Below are 23,948 nucleotides of genomic sequence, written 5' to 3'. Positions count from 1 at the left end.
TTTGATTACGTATGCAATGATGTTCGAGGCCTCGTGAGCAGTACCACGTGACTGATTCAGGCACTGGCTCGCCCGTTCGCACCAGATTAAAAAAAAGAAAAGAAAAGATTGCCAGATCACATTGTGTTGTGGAATTGGATTATGTACGTGTTACACAGTGCTACATAGTTACTTGAGCATTTATTCTTCCATGGAACCAGCAAGGAAGAGAGGATTTTCCCATCTGGCAACATTTAGTTCTCATCTCTCCTAATAAGGTATACACACAGTTATAAATATCAAAAAATGATAGGTACCATCATATAAATAAACAGCACTACAGATCCTATAATCTGATTTCTGTCTTTTAGTTTATTAAAAAGTGAAGTTTGTGTCATTATCCAGATGTACATAAGCATGATTACACAGTAACACAATCATACCAAAACTCTGTCCTGATAGTTTCCACTTTCTCTTTTGAATCAGACGTACTGAGACAATATTTGTGATAAATAACCATGAAAACAATTTATTTATTCAGTTTACAGGTATACACATCACATCATTATAATCACAGAGCCTGTTTCACTTGAATCGTCCACTTGATGGCGGAGTAGAGCAAATGAACCATCACAATGCTTCGAACCATGAGTCGACCAGTTGGATGAAAAGCTTCAGTTCATCCTGAGGCTTCATCTCACCATCACTACCCACAAGCCCAAACTACTCACTTGAAGCAGCTACTTTCCCCACTGCTCCCACAACTCCACACTACAGGCAAGACAATCATACTATTCCCTAGAAAGCAGTGTAAAGACACAGGACAACCACCCCGCACCCCACAGTTCTTCCCCAACCTATGTAACCTCTGAGAGGTAATGTTTGGCTGGGTCTAGATACCAAATGAAGGAAATGAGCAGCAGCTGCATCCTGGAGAGAGAGCAGACAGAGAAGAGAGAGAGGGGTGGAGCGAGACAGAGAGATAACAACACCTCACCCACAAAAGGGCAATTTCAGGAGGAGCCCTGCTAGGGCTGTAACAAGTAGGCATTATTAAATTCACATATTCACACTTCGTCAGTTGTCTGGTTGACAAATGTTCCCTTTTACAATAACAATAGCGTTCAGAAACAGTCTTACACGGATGTGAAATGAACAATTTATTTTCTGTGCTTGATTACAAAGAGTTAAATCAGGGAAAAGTCTCCTTATTTACAAATGGAGATCAGGATCAGAGAAGAAAACAAATGTAAATGAAAAATGTAAAACATTCCCTGTAACGCTGTGAAATGTGAGAAGCTGCTTTTTTTTTTTTTTTTTTTTTTGCAGCTAACATAGACATACACACACATGGATTTGAAATACAGATATCTGTCTTTGCATTCTAGTTCAAGACATTTTGAATTCTCTAACACAGGTCAAAAACCTACAGATGGTATTAGACTTATTTTTGCCATAGTGTGCCGTAGGAAATAGACCCAGATGTAAACTTACAGAAAGCTGAACTTAACTGAAACTGATCTTTATGTCAACTTTGGCAGAAATTCCATAACGCAGTTGGAAAACTGAAAACAGTGCACATAGAATGAAGACTAGAAAATAAATCAGGAAGTAAAAAAACACTGAACAGCTTTCCATGTACACTCAGTTTGCAGTATACAACAGCACCTTTACATTAAACACAGCACTGTTTCAGTTCAGTCCAACTCTTCCCCCAGCAACACATCATTTTTTTCAGGGCAGAGTTAAAGTTGCATACAATTTGCCGCTGAGAGCATATAAGTCAGGAAAACCATCAAATTATTGAACAATAAATGTTTTCTGGCTTCATTATTTTAAACATAGCATTTAAACATTTTAAAGAACATCAACATGGACCACAGAGGACATACTTTTATCCTTTCATTGCTTTATTTGTCATAATTACTGTCACATTTACACCTGGGTGAATTGTTAGCTGTTGTAGCTTTCCCAAAGTGAAGAAGTCCCACCAGCAGCAGCAGCAGCGCCACCATCACCACAGTGAAAACAGTCCGTGAGATGAGGTAAATATGGCAGGCAGGGTGGTCTCTCTGAGTCTCTGTGCAGAGATGGTTACATGTGTGAGACACAGCTGAGATTAAGTCTGTTTAACAGATTTAAAAGAAAAAAAAATCTAATTTGTGATTAAAATATTATCACATACAACATTTTTGTTAAAGAGCTTTCCTTCATCACCTTGGTTAATTATTTATTATGTGATTATTCACCTTCATATCTCTATATACTGTATCACCAAAAGTAACCTCTCTCCTCATACTGAGTCTCTAAGAAAGCATCTTCTTCTCTGCTTACGTCAACTGAAAACAACGACCGGTATTTATTTAGTGGCTTATTGATTTAAAGGTCTGAACGAGTAACTGGGAAACTTTTGTCACTTTTCTATGATCTCTGTTACTGTTACTGCCTTTATGAATGAAATATAAATCTGAATACACTTGACTTTAAACTCCTTAGTGTGAAAGTGACTGACCAGTGGAACCTGTTTTATTAATTTAAATGAGCAATCTTGTGGAAATACTTCAGAATAGTTCAAAAATGGTACCAATAAATAGACTCAGCAGTTTTTCTTAAAGTGTGGGAAAAGTAATAATTTATATCACACGTGTCTTACTAATCTTACTTTGAAACATTGCTGTTTCTCACCTGTGACACATGGCAGGGAGACAGACAGCCAGCTCTCTGGTGATTCTCCACCTCCTGAGATCTTGCACTTGTAAAGTCCTTCATCTGCCTTGTAAACTCTGTGGATGGTCATGTTTCCTGTTGAGCTGTTCCCTATGTGATGCCCATATTTATAGAAATCAGCTGCAATATTGGAGGAAATCATCTTGTTTCTGCAGCGCAGCGTCACATCTTTGTCCTCCATCACAGGAACAGCAGGACTCTCCAGGATCACAGAACCAGCTGAGTGACATGAGATGACCTTTATTCGCTATGAAAGTCATTTAAAACAATTATAAAATAATTTTGTCTTCATTCAAACTTACCAGTGACAGAGATGTTGACACTGTTGCTTTTCCTCCCTCCTTCAGTCTCACACCAGTGCTCTCCACCATCGTCCAAATAAAGACTTGTCATAAGGCACAACGATCCTTGTGCTGTTTTGTTACCACCGTTGTTACACTGGGATGTTTTCCCTTTTACCTTGTGTACTATGTTTCCATGAAATACTCCCTCGCAGTAAAAACTGACAGTTTCATATTCAAAGAACTGCAACTTGTTTGGAACGACACGAAGAGAAACTGCATTTAGGAAAACGAGAAAAAAAAAGAGTTTCAGTTTATCGTTGAGTTAGCAAACTTCTGCTCGTTACTGGAACAACAACATCCATCCATCCATCCATCCATCTTCATCCGCTTTGTCCGGGGCCGGGTCGCGGGGGCAGCAGCCTAAGCAAAGAGGCCCAGACCTCCCTCTCCCCAGCCACCTCCTCCAGCTTATCCGGGGGAATACCAAGGCGTTCCCAGGCCAGCCGAGAGATATAATCTCTCCAGCGTGTCCTGGGTCTGCCCCGGGGCCTCCTCCCGGTGGGACATGCCTGGAACACCTCACCCAGGAGGTGCCCAGGGGGCATCCTTGTCAGATGCCCGAACCACCTCAGCTGGCTCCTTTCGATGTGGAGCAGCAGCTGCTCTACTCTGAGCCCCTCCTGGATGGCCGAACTTCTCACCCTATCTCTAAGGGAGAGGCCAGCCACCCTTCGGAGGAAGCTCATTTCTGCCGCTTGTATCCGCGATCTCGTTCTTTCGGTCACTACCCACAGCTCGTGGCCATAGGTGAGGGTAGGGACGTAGATCGACCGGTAAATTGAGAGCTTCGCTTTTACACTCAGCTCCCTCTTCACCACGACGGACCGGTGCAGCGTCCGCATTACTGCAGCTGCAGCCCCAATCCGTCTGTCGATCTCCGGCTCCCTTCTCCCATCACTCGCGAACAAGACCCCGAGATACTTGAACTCCTCCACTTGGGGCAGGAACTCATCCCCGACCCGGAGTGGGAACAACAACATGGAAAATAAAAATAGTTCATATTTAGATACACAAAGAAAACATGTTTATCATAACTTTCTCACTAAAAAAGATTCAGAAAATCACAAAAATAGCCAAAATCAATCAACTTGACTTTTTCTAAATAATTTTCTCTTTCAAACAAAAAAAGCTAACGTTCATATTAGTGAGCAAATTAATTAAACTCACAAACTTTCCGAGCATGTGCAGACAGCAGGACCATGATGGTCATCACTGAAAAGAGAAAAACAAGAGACTCAAATAAAAAAAACATATATGTGACTTCACACTTTTTTGACTCGTACAGCTAAAATCTTTGTACATTTCCAAGGTGTCATCACATGTTTCCCCTACATGAAACATTCAAATCACAACATTGTTGACTCTGAGAAAGTCTTTATAGTTTAACTTTAATGTAGCGATAAAGACAGTGCTCACACAGTCTGATGCAGAGAGCTCTGATCTCCATGATGTCTTCCTGCAGACTGACCAACAGACTCTTCCTTTGTGGCATATTTGAAACAGCTCTAAATAGTCTTTAGCAGAGCTGCTGTTGTGGTAAGTCACCTGACAGAAAGACAGCCTGGTGCTGTTTTAATTACTATTTTTAGATAGTTAACGTTCATCTTCATATTCTTCCTTAAAACACTGATGATTCACATTATTCACTCTAATCCTAACATCAGTACACTGAGTTATTTCATTCACACAACAACTAAATGGTTGGGCAATATTAGCATAGTAGCGTAGTTAAAAATTAAAAATTGAACACTAAAACTTCCCAACTCACTCTTGAGCGGGCATAATCAAACAGTTCATCCCCAATTTTTGATGTGGGAAGTCTTTATTTTCTCTGCCAGGGCTGTCCTTTGTCACTGATTCTGTTCGTAATATTTTTGGACAGAATTTCTAGGTGGTGGAAGGCTTTTACTTGGGTGGTCTCAGAATGTCATCTCTGCTTTTCGTGGACGATGTGGTTCTTTTTGCTTCATATAGGTGGTGGCCTCCAACTCGCACTGGAACGATTCGCTGCCGAGTGTGAAGCGGTGGGAATCAGAAACAGCACCTCGAAATCAGATGTCTCCTGGGCGCCTCGTTGGTGAGGTGTTTTGGGCATGTCCCACCCGGAGGAGGCCCCAGGGCAGGCCTAGGACAGGCTGGAGAGATTATATCTCTCAGCTAGCCTGGGAACACCTTGGCATTCCCCTGGACAAGTTGGAGGAGGTGGCTGGGGAGAGGGAGGTCTGGGCTTTTCTGTCTGGGCTGCTGCTCCCAGAAGAAGATGGGGAAAAAAAACATAAAAAGATTATCAAAAAACCTAATGTGCGATAGTGAAGACACATATTTCAGTGCAAGGTAAGTCACACGTGTTTACAAACCTCCCACAGAGTCTGCTGATAGAGAAGCAGCAGTACTGTGGGTACTTCGCAGATGTTTATAAAGGCCATGCTATGTGTTCTTCTATTAATTTAACAAAGGAACAACAGAACAAGCTGAGTGAGTTATATTTGTGTTTCAAGTGAGAAACACTTGCCCAGAAAGACAGAAAAGAACATTTAAAAAGTAGATAAATAAATATATATGGAGATTTACACAATTGAAATATGTTCAGTCCTTGATTTCAGAAATGTATTTGTTTTTTTATTAGTATTTAGTATTTTTGTTCCAATGTTTTCAGAAGGAAATATGACCAGCAGTTGAAATTACAAGTTACAGCACTGGACCTCCCTGTGAGTGCAGCCATCTGTCATCACAGAGTGGGTAACCCCGATCGGGCCGTACAGTTTTTATACTGCGACAATAACAAGTCACTATTATGTCTGTCTTCTTCCAGAACCCATCCTGATGTCTGCATAAGAATCCTCTTCATCCATCCGACCTCGCCTTGTCTCTGCTCCCTCCTGGAATCAGAAAGACAGGCACAAAAACATCTCCCCGCCTGTACTTGATCATTTTACTATTACTGCAGCTGAGATCCTGAGTGGTGGAATGGCAGAGAGGGGCAGGGAGAAACTTGACAAACTGGTCAGGAGGGCCAGCTCTGTCCTGGACTGTCTGCTGAAGTCCATCGAGCAGGTTGGGGAGGAGAGGATGTTAACATCCATCATGGACAACACCTCCCACGAGCACTGAGCAGCTCGTTCACCAGTAGACTTTTACACCCACAGTGTAGGAAGGAGCGCTACCGCAGTTCATTCTTACCAGCAGCTGTCAGACTGTATAACACAGTTTAACATGGTCATCGTACTCACCAGCTTGTTTGTTCATTGTACATTTTATACGCAGCCCTGCGCATTTTCTAGTTATCTCTGTGCAATTTTTCTATATACATTTCTGTACATTGTTACCTGTATATACGGACTTTAGTTGCTTATGTATACAGGACCACTTTGTGTCTTCCTTTTAGACTTTATATTCCCTTTGCTATAAGAACTGTGTAACACCAAAATTTCTCATTTGTGGGATAATAAAGGTTTATTCTATTCTATTCTATTCTATTCCATCGTACTGATTCTAAAATCTAGGCGAGGACATTATGTTTGGACTTCCTGTGGCCCAGAGAATATCCTTATAACCATTATCAAATGTGATGTGTATGCATGCTGCAAAACCCTCTGCGCTACTACATCTACCCTTCAATATTTCAGCCCAGTTATACTGATGGACAAAGCTTTTGACCCTCAAACACAGAGCACATATTTTCGTGTGGGTTGTGAGGTACAAAAAGGTTTGTCATTACTTACAGCAACAAAGGGGTAAAGTAAGAAAATCATTTTTTTTCAAGCACATGTGTACGAAACCTCACTTTAATCAGAGATATGCTCAGACTATGCAGGTATATTTCACTGTTGACCACAAAGTTGATGTTTCTGATTAGTGGACAACCTCAGTGAGTCCTTTTTAAAGCTCTTTTCTTGTAACAGCATTCATACACTTGTAGTAGGACAAAGCATATGGAACAAGTTGTTTTAAGTTCAGCCTATAAACTGACAGATGGCTGCTTTTGTTAACATTCGAATTTTATATGTGTTCACTATGATGTGGATCTGGCATCCAGCTGTGCCCAATGGAACATATACAAGCTATATCAACTTATAGAGATGCACACCGAAGCTGAAAATGCACGGCTTGTTCAGTTACACAAACAATATGTAAAAGATCTGGGTTAGCTGGGTCACTCTCTCAGATGTGACTGTCTTCAGTCTCTTTGTAACCTGTAAGGTTGCAGGAATTGGAGAATAAAAGTTTAAAAAGGGTAGAAACCATTATTTTGATGCATATTACATACCACTACTCACTTCATAGAGCAGTTTCAATTTTTGTCATGATGCATGTTCAGTCATCCAGGTGAATAAATTCCAAAAGGCTAATTCTGGTTATGGTGATCATACCAAGGCCCTTTAGACTTTTATGAGTAATCCTCTTTTGTGTCAGGGGTTGCTGTGTGGATGTGGAGAAGAGGGACCCAAACGCAGGACTAGTGGTGAGGATTAAGGGTGTTTATTGTAATTTACGAATGAAGACAGCAGGAGATGGCTGACTGAACTGAACACACGGCAATGACAACATCAATGAGAAGACTGTGAACAGAAGGAAACTAGAACATAATGCACAGAGACTGACAAAGGGCTGACATAATAAAACAGGACGTGTATATATGGAAACTAAAGGTAGAACATGACTAAACTGAAAACACGGGGTCAACGACACAGGAATCCTGACATTTTGTCTGCATCTGAGGCTGAATCTCAGGTGGTTCCTGTAATCAGCGATCTTACATCCTGTTTGTTCATACTGATGTGCCAAAGTGGGTTAAAATGGACAGAATCAACCTTTTGGCATGGACATTTCTGAGGTCAGGTGGTAATTGTTTCTGGTGGATCAAGCAAACAGTTTCATACTTATATCTTGGAGGCATTGTCTAATATACTGTAACAGACTGGTTTACAAGTTAGTTTTCCTGTTGTTTTGGCATTGGCTATGGTCTACAGTAGCCTGTGTTACTGGTATTAATAAACAGCCAGTAAACACAATACCAATAGTCTCTGTCTTCTGTGAGAGGGATGCTACAATACTGTAGGTTTGGATTTTTACAGCTTGTAAGACTGCAAATACAACTATGAGAGCTGCAGAACAACAAGAAATACAGAAAGCTGTCTAAACCCAAGGTCTTAGAAACAGCCAAGAAAAGACTCACACCCTTGGCTCACCATATAGATAGAAGCTGGGGGAATAAACTCTCTCTCTACTGAACCATCCAAGGTGTTCTCTTAGTGGCAGGGGAACAATATGAGAACAGAACCAACCCACCTGAGTAGGATCCAGTAACCATCACAGTGGAAGCTGTCCGAGAAAGAGTCATAGGCAGCACAATTCCAGGCTGTTGCATTGACATGGCAGATGTTTCCAGTAATGCTAACTGTACTAGTGCAAACCCACATATGGTAGTGTTAGTGAGGGCCCGAGGTTGCACCCACGTTCTGAAACAATGTGGCTTTTAGAGGTGGATGATGGTCATTCATGTTTAGATAACAATGGCTGGGATGTTGATTTGCTTCAAACTTCAAACTGGGCAACTGGAAGCAAAATCTTTTAAAAATACTGGATTCTTGTTCAAAGGGAACATTCTCATACAGACAGCCCAGCAGCGTGAGATGCACTGGTCAATATTGTCTGGAAGTTGACTGTGAATGAATGATGGTAACCATTGCGCATTATCTTTCTTGGCTGTCAAACGATTGGTGTCTTTGCTCCACCATTTGACAGCCAGAACAGGCAGACCCAGACCAGAAGTCCACATTTTGAGAATCTAAATGACGGTTTGAATAAAAAGAAAAAAAAAATGATATGAGAGAAGGAACATAAACCACCCACATGTTCATGTTAGCTTCTTAATACTGATACATTTAAAATATAATCCAGTCTAATTTATATTTTTTTTAAAAAGTTTTAGTTTTTTTAAACCAGCCATTCCAGTTTGCACACGGCAAATTACTTAGCATCCCACCCCCACATTTACAAATAAAAATTATTTGTAAAAAAATTAAAAACCTATTTTAAAACATCTCATCTACCAACAGGGAAAGTATGACAGGGCCGTTAATATATTGGTCATTGTAGCAGACTGGCACTGAAATGATGGAAATGGAAGCGTTTTTTTAAGCACGGCAAACATCGCAAATTTACTCAGGCACATTTTGGATACCCTTTAAATTCACTTACATATTCTCATTTTCTGCTGCTACTTTAAAGAAATGCATCTCTGTAATGTCACTTTGTGTTCTGTTAACTCCCTTTGTCTACAGCATCAATGTGTCAAATATAAGCTTTTTCATTATGACCCAATCTGGTCTTTTGTGAGCTATTTCCTTTTTTTCATGTGAAAATCAATCATGATGTGGGGGTGGAAAATTGTGATGTAATAATTAAGAGTAACTAACAGTAAATTAACAGATTGTCAAATGTTTACTGTGATTACTTAAGATCAGGCCCAGAGGAACTGAGCACCACCTTCCACCATCAAAATCAAATTATTTTCTTGGCTTTTCATGGTTTCATTAACTCTCTTTCAGCTCTATCATGCAGATAGTCTCACCTTTGGCTTTATTGAACAGCTGAGGTTATCACAGTTCTGGAAGACAAAACAAGCTACAACTTATTCTGTCTGTGTACTAAATCACACTTTAATTAAAGATATGCTTTATATCAAACTACAAAGTCATATTTTACTCCTGACCACACAGCTGTTTCAGAAAAGGCAACGCAACACTCAGATTAGCAGTTCACCACAGTGAGTGCCTGTGAGCTGCAACCAGTCTTTTCTTGTAACAGTCTTCATACATATGTGAAAAGACAAAGCAGAAGCCACAAGTTAGCTTTAATTAGATGTAAACGTAGAGAAAAGCAGAACAGTGGCTGTCTTGGTAACTGAACGTTCTACGTACTTTGAACCACATGGGTCTATTTAACTGAATGCACACAAGCTATAACAGTTTATAGACATGCAAACCAAACTCAGTGTACAATGTGTACAACTTCTTCAGTTACAAAAAAACAATACAGTATAATTCTGGGTTGTTTTCACTCTCTGTTAGTTGAAATTATGTCTTTATTCAGCTCTCTCAGCAACCTGTAGGACACACAGAAATTACAAAAAATAATATTTTATACATTTATTTTCTTTCTTTACTTTTAATGATGGAAAGAAATTGCTTTGGTGCATATCACACACCAATGTTTAACTTTAGGGTTAAAAACAGAATGAATATATTTGACCTGAAACATTAGCGTTCTTATTGTCTCTGGTGGGTCAAGCATTAATTCTGCATTTGTATTATGATAGGATCATCTTACACATGACTTCTGAAAGGATGAAACCTCACAAAGATATACAGTGGAATCCCGGCTTACGAATTTCCCATATATCAAAAAATTCAAGTTACGAAGGCACTTAATGGCAATATTTCAGCCCATTACGAAAACGTAGGAAAGACCCTCGGGAACTAATTAATTTCATAAGTCATACACTGTGTGTGTATAAATATATATATATATATATATATATATATATATATATATATATAGATAGATAGATAGATAGATAGATAGATTCATTATCTATGTTTATTAGTATTTACTGACCATTGCGCATTATCTGAATGTGACAAATCAGGAACTATTATTGCCAATCTTACCTATGATATTATAGAATAGAAGGGATCTGCTGATACAGGTTGGTTGATACATGCTGAGGGCATCCTTGTGATGGGTCCCAGGTCTGCTTCAGCAACACATGGAATTAAATCAGTTGTTAGCCAAAATGTTTATTTCATAAAACATTTATTTCGCTATATGCAAGGTGCTGCTAACAGGGCCCTCTGCTAACAAAAAAGGTGAATCTCTAATGGCGTTTCTGCTTTCTATTTGCCTGGCAGTTCCACTTTGATGAGAAGAAAATTCATTAGCCCAAATGGCACACCACCTGTATGTCTTAGGGATCGGGTGTAATTTATGTTGGGAGGCGATAAAGGGCAGTGCCCCTGGTGGTCCATGGCTAAGGGGCCATGGAATTTCAACTCTCTGGTGGTGAAAGAGCCTGAACTAGTGTGTCAATGCACAGTTTGGGGTTTGTAACCAGTCTCCTGAAAGATGTGCTTGGCTCTGTTCCTCTGTTCCACTATGTAGTTGTCTTCAGTGAAAGGCAATGTGGAGAGCAGAGTATTCTTTTTATCCTTCTGCCCTACTGATTATCAGAGGGTGTCTTGTTGTTTCAGTACCATGCCTTCTTGAAGTTGCTTCTCCACCTGGCAATTCTATTGTCCTACTGAGAGACATCAGTTCTTGTGTGGGCAGTGAGATCTGGAGAGGCATGACTGTGACTCACTCTGAACCAGAGTGGTGTTTTGTTCATGAACTTCTGTGCAAATCACAGTTTGCCCATAAAAAAACCCACCATGCTCTAGCATAAGGGATTTCATAATTTGCAGATCCGGATCGAGACTCATGATCAGTTTTTCAGTCATATGATCAGGTTTGGGTCTGTATTGTCTGGAAACGTGGGTAATGAGAGAAAGCTATCAACTGATCACCACCTGGTGGTGAGTTGGATTAGTTGGTGGGAAAGGACACTGTAACATACGGCTTTCTGCAGGATTTTACAGCATTTCAGGAGAAGCTGGGTACACTGAGAGTTCAGTACTTCTGTTGTTCAGGTGACTGTACATTTAATAGGTTGCTGCCCGCTGTGGTGGTAATCCCTGAATTGGTTTCACTGAGTAAGTTTTTATTTCTTTATACAATAATACTAAAAACATTGTGTGTTCTGACCTGTTTGATCCTCGATCAAACTATCTTCCTTTGCTGACAGACAGAGCGATGCTGAATCAGAAGAAAGTAAACAAAAATGTATCATTATATAGCCATAAAAAAATAGATATTGTCCAAAATGAATTAATAAATAAATTAGATCCAGACATTACCACACAAGAAAATAAATATTAAGAGAGAAAACACAAGCATAGAAAAGAAAACAAACAAAAGATACAGCATAAATTACCTCTGTTTTTTCTTACAACAGCATATGTTTCTTTCACTGCATTCCCTGTACTGGCTTCTGTTGAAACTGGGGGGGAAAAAAGAACATGCAACGACTATTTCTAAATCATTTAGGTTGCCCCATGTGAATTTAGCTTAAGTCACTTTAATTCCTTAAAACAAACCTCTAATAGGAAATTTCAGTTTTATTCTAGATATTAAACCAGTGTGTTACTATTACTATTACAATAATATTGAAACGGTGTTTGTTATCTTACCTGTTTGATCCTCGAATGAGTGAGAATCATCTACATTTGTTGACTGACAGAGTGACACTGCAGTAGAAGAGGGGAAAAACAAAAAAATAAACAACAACAACAAAAAAAACAATCCCCCCGCGCCCCCAAATTTATCAGTACATGGCTAGGAGAAAGAGAAAGTGATATTTTCTTTTCTCTTTTTTTGAATAAACTTTAAATTAGCACATTTTCTCTGTAACAATTGTTACACTGCAGTGATTCTGTCTTTCTAGTGCCTAAAATAATATACTTCTGAATGAACAGAACTGTATTGTTTGTAGCAAACCAAAAAACATGAACACAAAATTATGTGAAAGGTTTTTTTTGTTGTTGTTGTTTTGTTTTTTTTTACCTCCGCCCTGGCGACATTTACCAAAGTGATGCAGTCCCACCACCAACAACAGAGCACTCAATGAAATAGTGGCAATGATCCAAGATGTGGCACATGACGTCTCGTTGAGACTTTCTGAATGAGTTGTTGAATGTTAAAGAGTTAAAATTGTAAGGGGAACATAAACAACCCTAAATTTAATAAATATTTAATATTAAATTAATTAAAAAATTAATTAAATAAATATTTAATTAAATATTTAATAAACCCTAAATTTTCATTTATACTTCTTTATACTGCAACACTGTTTAAAATTAGACATATCTGCATTCAAAACTGAAAAAAAAACCCCACAAACCTTACTTCACATTTGATTATCAGAAGGTATATTTTGCACATTTCATAATATTTATTTTTTATATTTCCTAATATTTCTAAAACACGAATAGATTCAACGGCTTTGCTTAAAAATCAATGATTGAAAATGTGTCTACATTTCAATTACATCACACGTCTGCACCAACCTTATATTAAAATGTAACACAAAAGATACCATACACGGTTCCTCCACATGACTTAGCTCAGAATTACAAAGTGATGCAGTTGTAATAGTACTGCCATTAAAAAAGAAAGAAAAAAAGATATGACCTCTTCAGGGTCTTACCTGTGACACTGAGCCAGCTGTCCGGTGACTGTCCACCTCCTGAGATGTTGCATGTGTAAAGTCCCTCATCTGACTTTGAAACTCTGTGGATTATCATGTCTCCTGTGGAGCTGCTGTGAACATGAGATCCATCTTTATAAAAATTAGAGGTGAAGTTGGAGGAAGCAGTTTTGTTTCTGCAGCGAAGAGTCACAGCTTCACCCTGCATCACAGGAACAGCAGGACTCTCCAGGACCACAGATCCAGCTGAATGACAAGAATCTGAGATTTAGTTGCTGTGAAATTTATTTAAACTAAGTTTGAAACAAAATGTTGTCCCGGTGCAAACTTACCAGTAACAGTAATGTTGATGCTGTCGCTTCTGTTTGCTCCTTTAGTCTCACACCAGCGCTCTCCACCGTCGTCTGGATACACACTTTTTATTATGCACAATGATCCTGCTTTTCCCTGGTTGTTGTGACTGCATGAGTTTATTTTCCCTTTGGAATTATGCACAACTTCCCAATAAACAGCATCCTCACAGTAAAATATCACTGATTCATATTCAAAGAACTGCAATCTGTTTGGAGCGATACGAAGAGAAACTGCATCTGAGAAAAAGAAAAAAAAAGAAAGGTACAGTTTAGACTTGTACCAAAACTGCTGTGGTTAAACAATGAAAAAAATAACACTTGAGTAAATGAAAGCAAATTAACTGAAGAAGTGACTCATGACTCCGACTGATTACATGTACCAAATGTGCAGGTTCGCTAGAAACACCACAGAACATATATTTTCCATACTTTTTATACATTGTCTGCTCCCCGAAGCAGAAAAAGAGTAAACATCATTCATATCAACAAGCAAATGTATGATACACACCAACTTCCTGGTAATGTGTACACAGCAGGATCACTAAGGAGACAAAAAAAAATAGTTAGAGATTACAAAAAACCTCTTGTTGGCTCCCACAGCTGCTGGCAAAGGTATCATAACATCTCATAACTACTGTAGTTTAGTTTTTATGTGGAAATAGACGTGGTACTTACATAATTTGATGCACATAGCTCTGACCTCCATGATGCCGTGCTGTTGACTGTGTCGGCACGTGACAAATGTAAAAGCAATGAGCAGGGGTGTTTTCCTGTGTGGCTTCTTTCTGCACTTAAAGCAATGCTAAACCTTTAAAAAGAACTTTCAAAGCAGTTGTTGCCTTCAAGTTACCAGCAGTGTTTCACTTCACTATGAAAGAGACAACAAAGACCGAATAATGCTGCGTTTAATACTTTTAATCATTTAATATGCATTTATTTTTTAATGATGTTTACTTTATACATTTATGTATTAGCATGCTAACATACATTTATTTGTACTAAAACTAATAAGCAACTTAAGATCTGAGTAGTAGAAATGCCATCACCAAATTTGAAGTAATAATAATAATAAGAAGAAGAAGAATACGAATAAGGATAAGAATAATTAGATTCACTAACCCTAAGTTAGTAAATCCCTAAGTTACCAACTTGCAGGGTTAACTTGGCAAGCTAATAACCAGACAGGTTGACATGAAAATGTGTCCCAACAGCACTGTTGTGAGATGATGTAATAATGTTTATAAAACAATAAAATTTAGGAATCTACATAGTTATTATTGATGCTCATTGGTAACAAACAAAGTCTTCAGATGTTATTATAAAATTCAGTCCCTCGTACTATCCATGCACAGAGCTATGCTGTTTTCCAGAGAAATGATTGGTCAGTAGGTGGTAATTGGATATCTGTTGATCGCTAATGGCAAACATAACCTGCTCCAGAGTAGTTTAGGATTGAAGGATATACCCCTGGTAAGAAGTGGACCACCTTTGAAGTAAAGAAAACGCAGGGATAACGTTGAGGTTACCATGATAAGACACAACCCTGTTCTGTAATACAACAATGGAGATGTGTTGATATCACTGTTTCTAAAAACCCATAACAACTAAATCTGACTAAAACAGCATTTATATATGTGGGATGAAGCTATTCGAAAAATATGCCTATTTTTATACCTAGGACCTGTGTGATTGCAGAACTAAATCCACAAAAGATGATATCAGCATGGCCACGATGTAGCACGTTTGATCATAAACAAACATATGTGAGAATCCTTTTCTCTGATTACAGCTCTAAATGCAACACATTTGTCCTCAGTCAGCAAACATCTCAACTTGGGTCTTGGTTACTGTCTCTGATCAAATTGCCCACAAACAGCCAACTCCATTTTCTTTTTTTTATTTTAAAAACAAAACATCAGCTGTATTACCTACATACCAGTCTCACTTCAGTTCTGCTCGAGGCATGACAGCATAGCTGCACATAAGTCAAAAGGAAGAGTCTTTAGAGCGCCCCCTCCCTCTAAAGTGCATTCACTACGTGCGCAAATAATCTCTGCTTACCTTTCTGTAAAAGTTGCCACATGCCTCTGGTTTAAAATTGAATAGATTTATAGTAATGGGAGCACGTTTCACAACAGTCCTACTCTGTGTCATAAAACATTACACTGTGTCTTATTTTGTTTATTTTTCTTTTTTATGTTTTGTTTGTTGGTTCTTTTCTTCTTTCTGGCTATAAAATAAAGTTAAAGACAGTTTACAGTGAATACATATGTCTGATATTTTATTGGCACTAAAAGCAATATGCTTATGCAATGAAATCCAATGTATCATACAATACATTGTATGTACGATCCTGAAGGATGTAGCAGGACTGGAAATTGAGATGGATTGACAAATATTTCATAAACTGCTGTGAGACCAGATTGGGCAATGTCATGGTGGACAGAAGGTTTTCTTGTACTTTGATAGTTCCATATCTATTCTGAGGCATACAGTTATATCAAATTATAGAATCTCATACAGTTGTGTAGATATGTGTACATATCAAAACAAGACATTTCTTGTTCCAGAATTATTCTGTAAAAATGATTGTCACAGTGTTTTGGGTAATGTTGTCACGGTTGACGATGGCCAACCGTGGGGAAGTGAGGAAGAAGGACCCAGGCGCAGAGCTCTGAATATCAGCAGTGCATTTATTTACAGTGAATGGAAAATAACAATAAATGCCCGTGCTCTCCCCTGACTCCCGTGTTGTGTCTTCCCTGACAAGTCCGTGTCTTTGTGCTCTCCGCTCCCGTGTCTCAGCACTCCTCATACTTCCTGCTGTCTGGCAATCCACACCTCCCCTGGGGACACAATAGAAGCAGCAGTCAGGACACATACAACCGAGGGGATACACACGTAATGATCCCGCGCCAGAGGAAGCTCCATCGCTCTTCTAAATAGCTCCCCCGACAAGCCCAGATCAGCAGCAGGTGTGCGGCAAGGCTTCGTGTGTGGCCAGTCCCCTAGCAGGGCCACACCCACCAGGTCTGAAGGTGCCTGTAACTTGGCCACAGAAAACAACTAAAGACACATGCACACACCAACTAATAACAATAACAACAACAACAACAATGATAATAGTCCATACTTCTCATGGACCCCGAGTCCTCCAGAGCTGAGTCCGTGACAAATGCAGCCTCTCAAGACCACATAGAGGATAATTTAGACTTTAATTTAAAGACTTTTGAGTACATATTTGAGTACAAAAATATACAATATATATGAAATATAGAAGAACAATATAGAAGAATGTAATTATACATACACTAAAATAAAACATTATAAGGTGCTGACTGAAGTCATAGAGACAAAAAAGGTTCAATTTCATTTCTTAGTAATTATCACCAAGTTTAACTAACTAAGTTGTAATAAAATTACAAACAAGCACCAATGGAAATTTTAAAAACATGAAGTAAATAAACAGTGTACCTGCAATGTTCTTTTATATAAATAGAAGTTTAAGAAATACAGTCAATTCAGCATCACCAAATAATCACAGATCTTTGTCTGAGCTGACTGTTCATCTGGTTCAAATCATCTATACGCTGCAGTCGTTCCATTAGAGTTCCTCTCGTGCTGTGCTTCTGACTGACTCTTTGCCTGCAGCGTTGTTAATGTTGATAGCCGCCCTGATTGCTGATTTCATTGATGTCTCGATCCAACCATGAGGGAAGGCTGTGTGCTCACCAGCAAAGTGCACCTTGCCCTCACTTTTAAAGAGCTCTTCAGCATATTCTAAGTGTTGGTAGGGTGTGAATAAAGCAAAGGCACCCAAACTATAAGGATCCAAGCTCCACTTCTTCACTATGACCCCTGTGCAGAGATCCCTGACCTTCTTGCCATGAATCTTTTCCAAATCTCTCAAAGCCAGCTCTTTAAGGTCTTCATCGTTTGGACCTAGGAATAGTAGGGAGTTATCAGACCAGGTGTAGGAAGCCAAAAGGAACCCGAAGGAAACGAGATGAAACGAGATTCTGATTGATTCTCTTGCAGCTGCTCTGTTCCGTCAACTGCGTGACTGATAGCCTTGAGTTTGAAATCCAGTTCATAAACATGTCTCTTAACAGGTGCCATTTGGGGGTCTTTATACACACACAATCAACATTATTTACAGGAAGTTTTACTCGACGAGGCTCCTGACTACAGTAGCCGTATGCTCTGACAATCCATCAAGTGGTGCAGCTTTGTAGCTTACCAAAGTCATACTAAAACCTTTTTTAACAGATTTGAGCGCCGTGTACTATATAAAATTGTTCTGAGGTCAGTAAGCACAACCAAAATTCATACATAAGGCGCACTGTCAATTTTTGAGAAAATGTAAATATTTTCAGTGTGCCTTATAGGCCGAAAAATACGTTACTGTTGACTCCTGCTGACAGCAATACAGCCTAAAGTCACATTTATTTTTTTTTTATTTAACATAAATGACACAGACTAAAAAAAGCTAAAACGAAAGTGAGCACATTCCCCAAAAAGTGCTGGTTGGTGTGCTTGGTTTTACAGGTTATTAATAAAATGTTTCCTGTTTTCAAAACAGGTATAGTCAGTTCATTTTAATATCAAGCAAATTACTTGCATTAAATATCAGTGCAATTATTACTAAATTGCATGTGGCAGTTGTTAGTAAATAATTAGCATTTTGGATTTAACCTCCTTGTACTGTTGTAGGTTAAAGTGACCCATTTTGTTTTGTTTTATTATGAAACTTCAAGTGCAAGTGTAATAAAATGAAAATGGTTTATTTCACATATTTTCACAGTGACACATGTGACATCAAGTCAGCTTTCGAGCTGGTCATGTCCAACTCAATACACAAAATCATTCTCAAAAAGACTGATTTAAAAAGACATTGTACATATTTTGGGAGAAGAATGGAACGAGCTGAATAAAATCTATTTGCATGGATTTGGATGGCTTTTTGGGTCCTCATCCTGGCCGGGGTCTGGAAGTCATTTTAACCCACTTTGGCAAGGACTGCCGAAAAATTGTAAAGAGATGAGCACTGTCAGATGGGAGAGAGACAACCTAGATGCTATTATTATACTTCATAAGAAATGCACCTGAGAAATGAACATAACAGGAGGTTTAAATTTTCTCCTCCCTGTATTTTGAGCCTGGAGAAAGGAACTCCCCAAATACATTTGCAACAGTTTCAAGAATCAAGACTTTTCATTTTACATGCATAGTTATACAAGGACAACACGCAGTGAAATGTGTCAAAAATGTAATGACATCATTTCTGGTTGGGCTCAAACCACCATCCTTTTGTTAACAGCCAAACACACTAAACAATAACCCTAAAGACAATATACAGGAGGTTGAAACTGAGCACCTTTGAATCAACTATCCATCAACCAGCATTGCAGATTTTCTTAAATACATATTGCAAGTTAAATATATTTGGAAACACAAAGTCACAGCTCACACGTGTGTCCACAAACACAGCACAGAGTATATTAACAGGCATTTGAAAATGGTCCTAAAACAAACAGACACAAAAAAAAAACCAGCCAGGTGACCACAGCCAACTTAGATGGCCAAAATCATCCTAAAAGGAACATTTAAATTTTAAAAAAGTAAAAGTAAAGTGTAGCTTTAGCAGAATTTCTGCAGATAAAAAAGGAGGTTTTCTTAAATACTTGAATAAATTGTACTTAATATACTATCTGACAATACGTAACTGGACAATTATCAGCTGACATTTGGATTCTCATTACTTGGACGGATTCATCATCCACTGTTTTATTGTTTGTGACATTGCAACAGCCTCAATAGGAGTATCATAACTGGTGGTTGTAGCTCGGGTTAGTGAGATGGCTGTTCCAGTCTGCATGCCAAATATTCTGACAAGATACTAATTAATACTAATAATTTGAGTATTAATGTCTGTGAATGTTGGATAGTAAGCACTTAAACATTAAAAAAAAAGTCCTGTTGTACATCGGTAAATGAGGTATGCTGTATAGAATAGAATAGAATGCATTGTATTGTCACTATACACATGTACAATGAGCTACAGAGCATCTCCTAATCAGTGAAGACATGTGGGAAAATACATGGGATGAGGTACACAGTTCTGCAGCACATATACAAAAAAAATATGAAAAGTACTCAAAAAATAGCAGATGTACAAATATCCAATCAGGTTATATATTTAAAGTCTGGGTTATTGCACATAAATTAAATATTGCAATGTGGTGATAGTAGTTGTCTCTGTATAGAGCAAAGTCCTTGGATAGCAGAAAATCAATTGCGGAACTGTGTTGTCGGTGTATGTGTGAGTTCAGGGAAGAATCTATTTGCCAGTCTATGGGTCTTTTTGCTGATACACCTGCAGCACTTCCCTGAGGGAAGCAGGTTGAACAGGTCAAAACCAGGGTGGGAGCTGTCTTTGAATATGTTTGCTGATCTGCTGAGGCAACGGGAGGAATAAATGTTCATCAGGGAGGGGAGAGGGCAGCTGATGATCTCCTGTGCTACCTTGACTACACTCTGAAGCCTTGCTCTGTCTGCCTTAGTGCAGCTGCCACACCATACTGTGATGCAGTATGTTAACAACTCTTGATGGAAATGGTGCTTTGAAAGTTCAAGTAGAGTAAGTCATGTAACCAGTCAATTTACAAAGACAGGTGAAACCAAACTTCTCAAATTTGGACTCACCAGACAAAGCACAGAATTCCATTGTAATTGTGTTTCTTGGCAACAAAATTTAATTCTGCTTGTTGCTTTTCCTTTGTAGTGATTTTTTTAGCAGCAATTTGACCATAAAGGTCTAATTGACACAGTCTGCTCTGAACAGAGCAGATGTATCTGCTACTGGAACTCTGTGTGGCATTTACTGTATCTGGGCTCTAATCTCAGGTGCTTTTAACCTGTGCTTGCTGAGGCTGGTGACTGATGAATTTATTCTAAGCAGCAAAGGTGACTCTTGGTCTTCCTTTCCTGGGGCAGTCCTTGTGTGAGCCAGTATCGTTATGATGCTTGATGGTTTTTGCGACTCCACTTGAGGAAATATTAAATTAATTAAAAATAGCAATTTTTAAGACTGCCTAAACTTCAGTTCTTAAAGTAATGATGAACTGTCATTTCTCTCATCTTAGCTGATTGATTCTTGTCATAAAATATATTCATAATTCATAATATGGCAATAATAATAATAATAATAATTGCGATCGCGGCTCAAGAGTTGGGAGTTCGCCTTGTAATCGGAAGGTTGCCGGTTCGAGCCCCTGCTTGGACAGTCTCGGTCGTTGTGTCCTTGTGCAAGACACTTCACCCGTTGCCTACTGGTGGTGGTCAGAGGACCTGGTGGCACCAGTGTCCGGCAGCCTCGCCTCTGTCAGTGCGCCCCAGGGTGGCTGTGGCTACAATGTAGCTTGCTATCACCAGTGTGTGAATGGGTGGATGACCGGTTGTGTAAAGCGCTTTGGGGTCCTTAGGGACTAAATTAATTAATAATTAATTTAATTAATTAAAGCGCTATACAAATACAGGCCATTTCATTTGTCAAATAGGGCTGTCAGCTGTGTGCAAACCTGGCTTCTGCACAACATGGTGGTCCCAGCCCATTAAGAAGGCGAGAAATTTCACACAAGATCCCTGACAGTACACATGTTTTTTTTTCCTTTCATTCCTCAAGTCCTATCTTTGTTGTAGAGGACAGTTTGAGCTGGAAAATTACAGTGTCAATAGATAAAACTTTGCCACACGCCCACAGACACACACTCACAGTTTCGCAGTTTTGTATGCAGATTTAATAAGACTATAGATGCCATTTTATAACTTTTCTGGTCACCTTGATGGCAATACCAACAACAACCATTAGATGGGAGCAGAGCAAAGGTTTTTTCTCAACTACTGATCTGTGATCTTTAACAGATTACCCGTCACCACCAAAACATCTAAAAAAAAAAAAGCTTTAGCATTGCGGAGCTCTGTGTGGTGTTCATGTTGTTGTTGCTACTTCTGATAGACTAAATTCTGAATGAAAGTGTAGTGGGAGAGAGTCAGCCGAATGCTGGCTGTTAGGTCTGTGTTTCGCAGGCCCCGCTGGTTTAGACTTATTCCCATGAACAAAGCAAGACAGAGCTCCATCCATTTTAACTTGCAAGGGGAGCTGATAGGACCAGGGTCTTGGAGCTGCAAGCTCCTCACCTGATCCCAGACAACTCCCAAGAGCCAGCCTCCCCTACAGCCTTTTATTAACTCTGTGGTCACACAAACATCTCAATAATCATGCAACAGATAAAACACTCACATGCGAACATGTGTCATGTGTGTCTGCAACAGAGAACATCTGATGTGTGTGTCTCTATGAGCATGTGATGTGATCAGTGATATGTGTGTGTGTGTGTGTGTGTCTTTGTAGGAAACAGAAGTCAGCATTCATCCTTAAGATGTAAACACTCTGCTTCAAATCAGATTTTATATTCTGCACAAAAAATAACCACCATTTGTGCACCACCTCACTTGTCTTCTGTATTATAACATCACTAACACCCACTCAGCTCATGTCTTCTGTTTTCATACAATCTGTCCAAACAAATATAGAAAGGCTTCTTATTTTATTTGGCTTTATTGAATAGATGTAGCCACAGCCGTAAACAACACACCACTTTTTCACTTCAACCACAGTTACAGACATCCACAGAGTCGTGCTTCACAGGTATATTTGACTGCTGACCACAAACTTGGTGTATCTGTTTCGGAAAAAAAAAACAGTTTAAAAACACCTTAAGATTAGGGGTTGACCACAGTAACTGCCTTTGAGAGCTAATGCAGCTCTTTTCTTGTAACAGCAATTATACACTTGTAAAAAAACAAAGCAGGTGGAACAAGTTCCATCAATAAAGGTCAACATCTAAATAACAAACTTGTGCTTTTGTTAGTATTCAAACTTTATATATACTAAAAACCACATGGGTCTGGCTTGCACTTGTACCTAACTGAATACACACGAGCTATATCAATTTATAGACATGCACACTAAACCTGATCTGAAAATGTACTGTACAGCTTGTTCAAGCTTGGGCATAGTAGGAAATACACAAGCTGTGGGTAATTCTGTGATGGTTCCTGGTTCTGCTATGACAACAGGTGGAATTAAATCAGTTTACCTAATACTTTATTTTTACTTAATAATACACTTATTTGCCTTTGTTTCTAATGTTTATAATATTGCTTAATATCAATGACACTGTTATAATAGGTTTTAATCACAGTTTAGTGTCACACAGGCCTAAAGTCTAGTTATGGATCTAGAGGACAGTCCACATTCGTCTTGTGTTAAAAAGACACAGAGACGGGTAACTACAGTAAATTCAGTGATGATGTTTGCTGTTCACTATAGTTATGACTAAGTCACAATTTCAGCAGATGGATTTGTTGGATTCGTTTTTTGAACTAAGCTAAAAAATTATAATTTTTTGGATGAAATAAATAAATGTAAACAATCAGATCATCCACTTCTACACTGTATCTGAAATATTCACAGATACTGAATATATATAGTTAAGACTAACTGACTGTACATTAATGCTGCTCTTAAACCAGCGGTATCTGGCCATACTCTCAGTGAGCAAAGTCACTTTGAACATCAGTAGTTCAGTACATCAAGTCTGCATTTGGTATTTAATTAATATTAACTTTTATTAGGGTTAATCATAAAATAATGTTCTTTCTGCAAAGGTCCAAGTGGCAGAGTTGTTGATAATGTTGCTTCTTTTTCCTCCTTCAGTCTCAGTACACTCCACTGTCAATTGTACAAATATTTTTAATGATGCAGGATGATCCTGCTGGTGTTGACGTATTAATTTTGCTGCAGCAGTCTGTTTTCCATTTTATGCACAATAAAGGACCCCTTCACAATAAAATGTTACTGTTACTGTATTCAAAGAACTGTAATCTGTTTGGAATGATATAAAAAGAAACTGTATCTGAAACAAAGAAGATCCTGTTTATTTTTCAATTCCTTTATTTAATGATTAAACGAAAATAAAATAAAACACTACATGTCCATGGATAACACCTATGTTGAACAAGTAAAGAAATAATAATAATGATGAGAAGAAAAAACATTACGAGATCTTACGGTTACGGTGCAACCTTGGTTCTCTTAGTGAGAGACTATCTCTGCACCATGAGGCCGCTTTAGCTTGAATCAAAGACTAAAGAATAAACAGTTAAAAGTACTGT

At 38.7% G+C, this 23,948-nt stretch overlaps 3 protein-coding genes across 3 annotated transcripts in view; 1 reads left to right on the top strand and 2 right to left on the bottom strand.

The window, feature by feature from the left end:
• LOC309701829 (butyrophilin subfamily 3 member A2-like) overlaps positions 1-23,948 on the top strand; it is a 329,790-nt gene that overhangs the window by 185,253 nt on the left and 120,589 nt on the right. The gene's annotated exons all lie outside the window — the stretch shown is intronic.
• On the bottom strand, positions 1,890-4,542 carry LOC309703155 (high affinity immunoglobulin epsilon receptor subunit alpha-like; the record flags this gene model as incomplete). The annotated part of the gene is made up of 5 exons (XM_082527865.1): positions 1,890-2,059; positions 2,665-2,925; positions 3,009-3,263; positions 4,218-4,262; positions 4,467-4,542. The coding sequence occupies 5 exons, from the start codon at positions 4,540-4,542 to the stop codon at positions 1,890-1,892; spliced, it is 807 nt and encodes a 268-aa protein (XP_082383991.1).
• LOC309703154 (uncharacterized protein) lies at positions 9,888-20,436 on the bottom strand (the record flags this gene model as incomplete). Its single annotated transcript, XM_082527864.1, has 13 exons — positions 9,888-10,158; positions 10,724-10,806; positions 11,856-11,906; positions 12,085-12,150; positions 12,341-12,397; positions 12,714-12,836; positions 13,357-13,602; positions 13,689-13,946; positions 14,218-14,250; positions 14,385-14,499; positions 16,527-16,775; positions 17,344-17,651; positions 20,415-20,436. The coding sequence occupies 12 exons, from the start codon at positions 20,434-20,436 to the stop codon at positions 10,724-10,726; spliced, it is 1,611 nt and encodes a 536-aa protein (XP_082383990.1). The 3' UTR covers positions 9,888-10,158.

This window comes from Aulonocara stuartgranti (genome assembly GCF_965226115.1).
Source record: "Aulonocara stuartgranti genome assembly, chromosome: 3".
NCBI lineage: Eukaryota > Metazoa > Chordata > Actinopteri > Cichliformes > Cichlidae > Aulonocara > Aulonocara stuartgranti.
The sequence above is the reverse complement of the archived record's forward strand: the minus strand, read 5'-3'. Positions and strand labels throughout refer to the sequence as shown.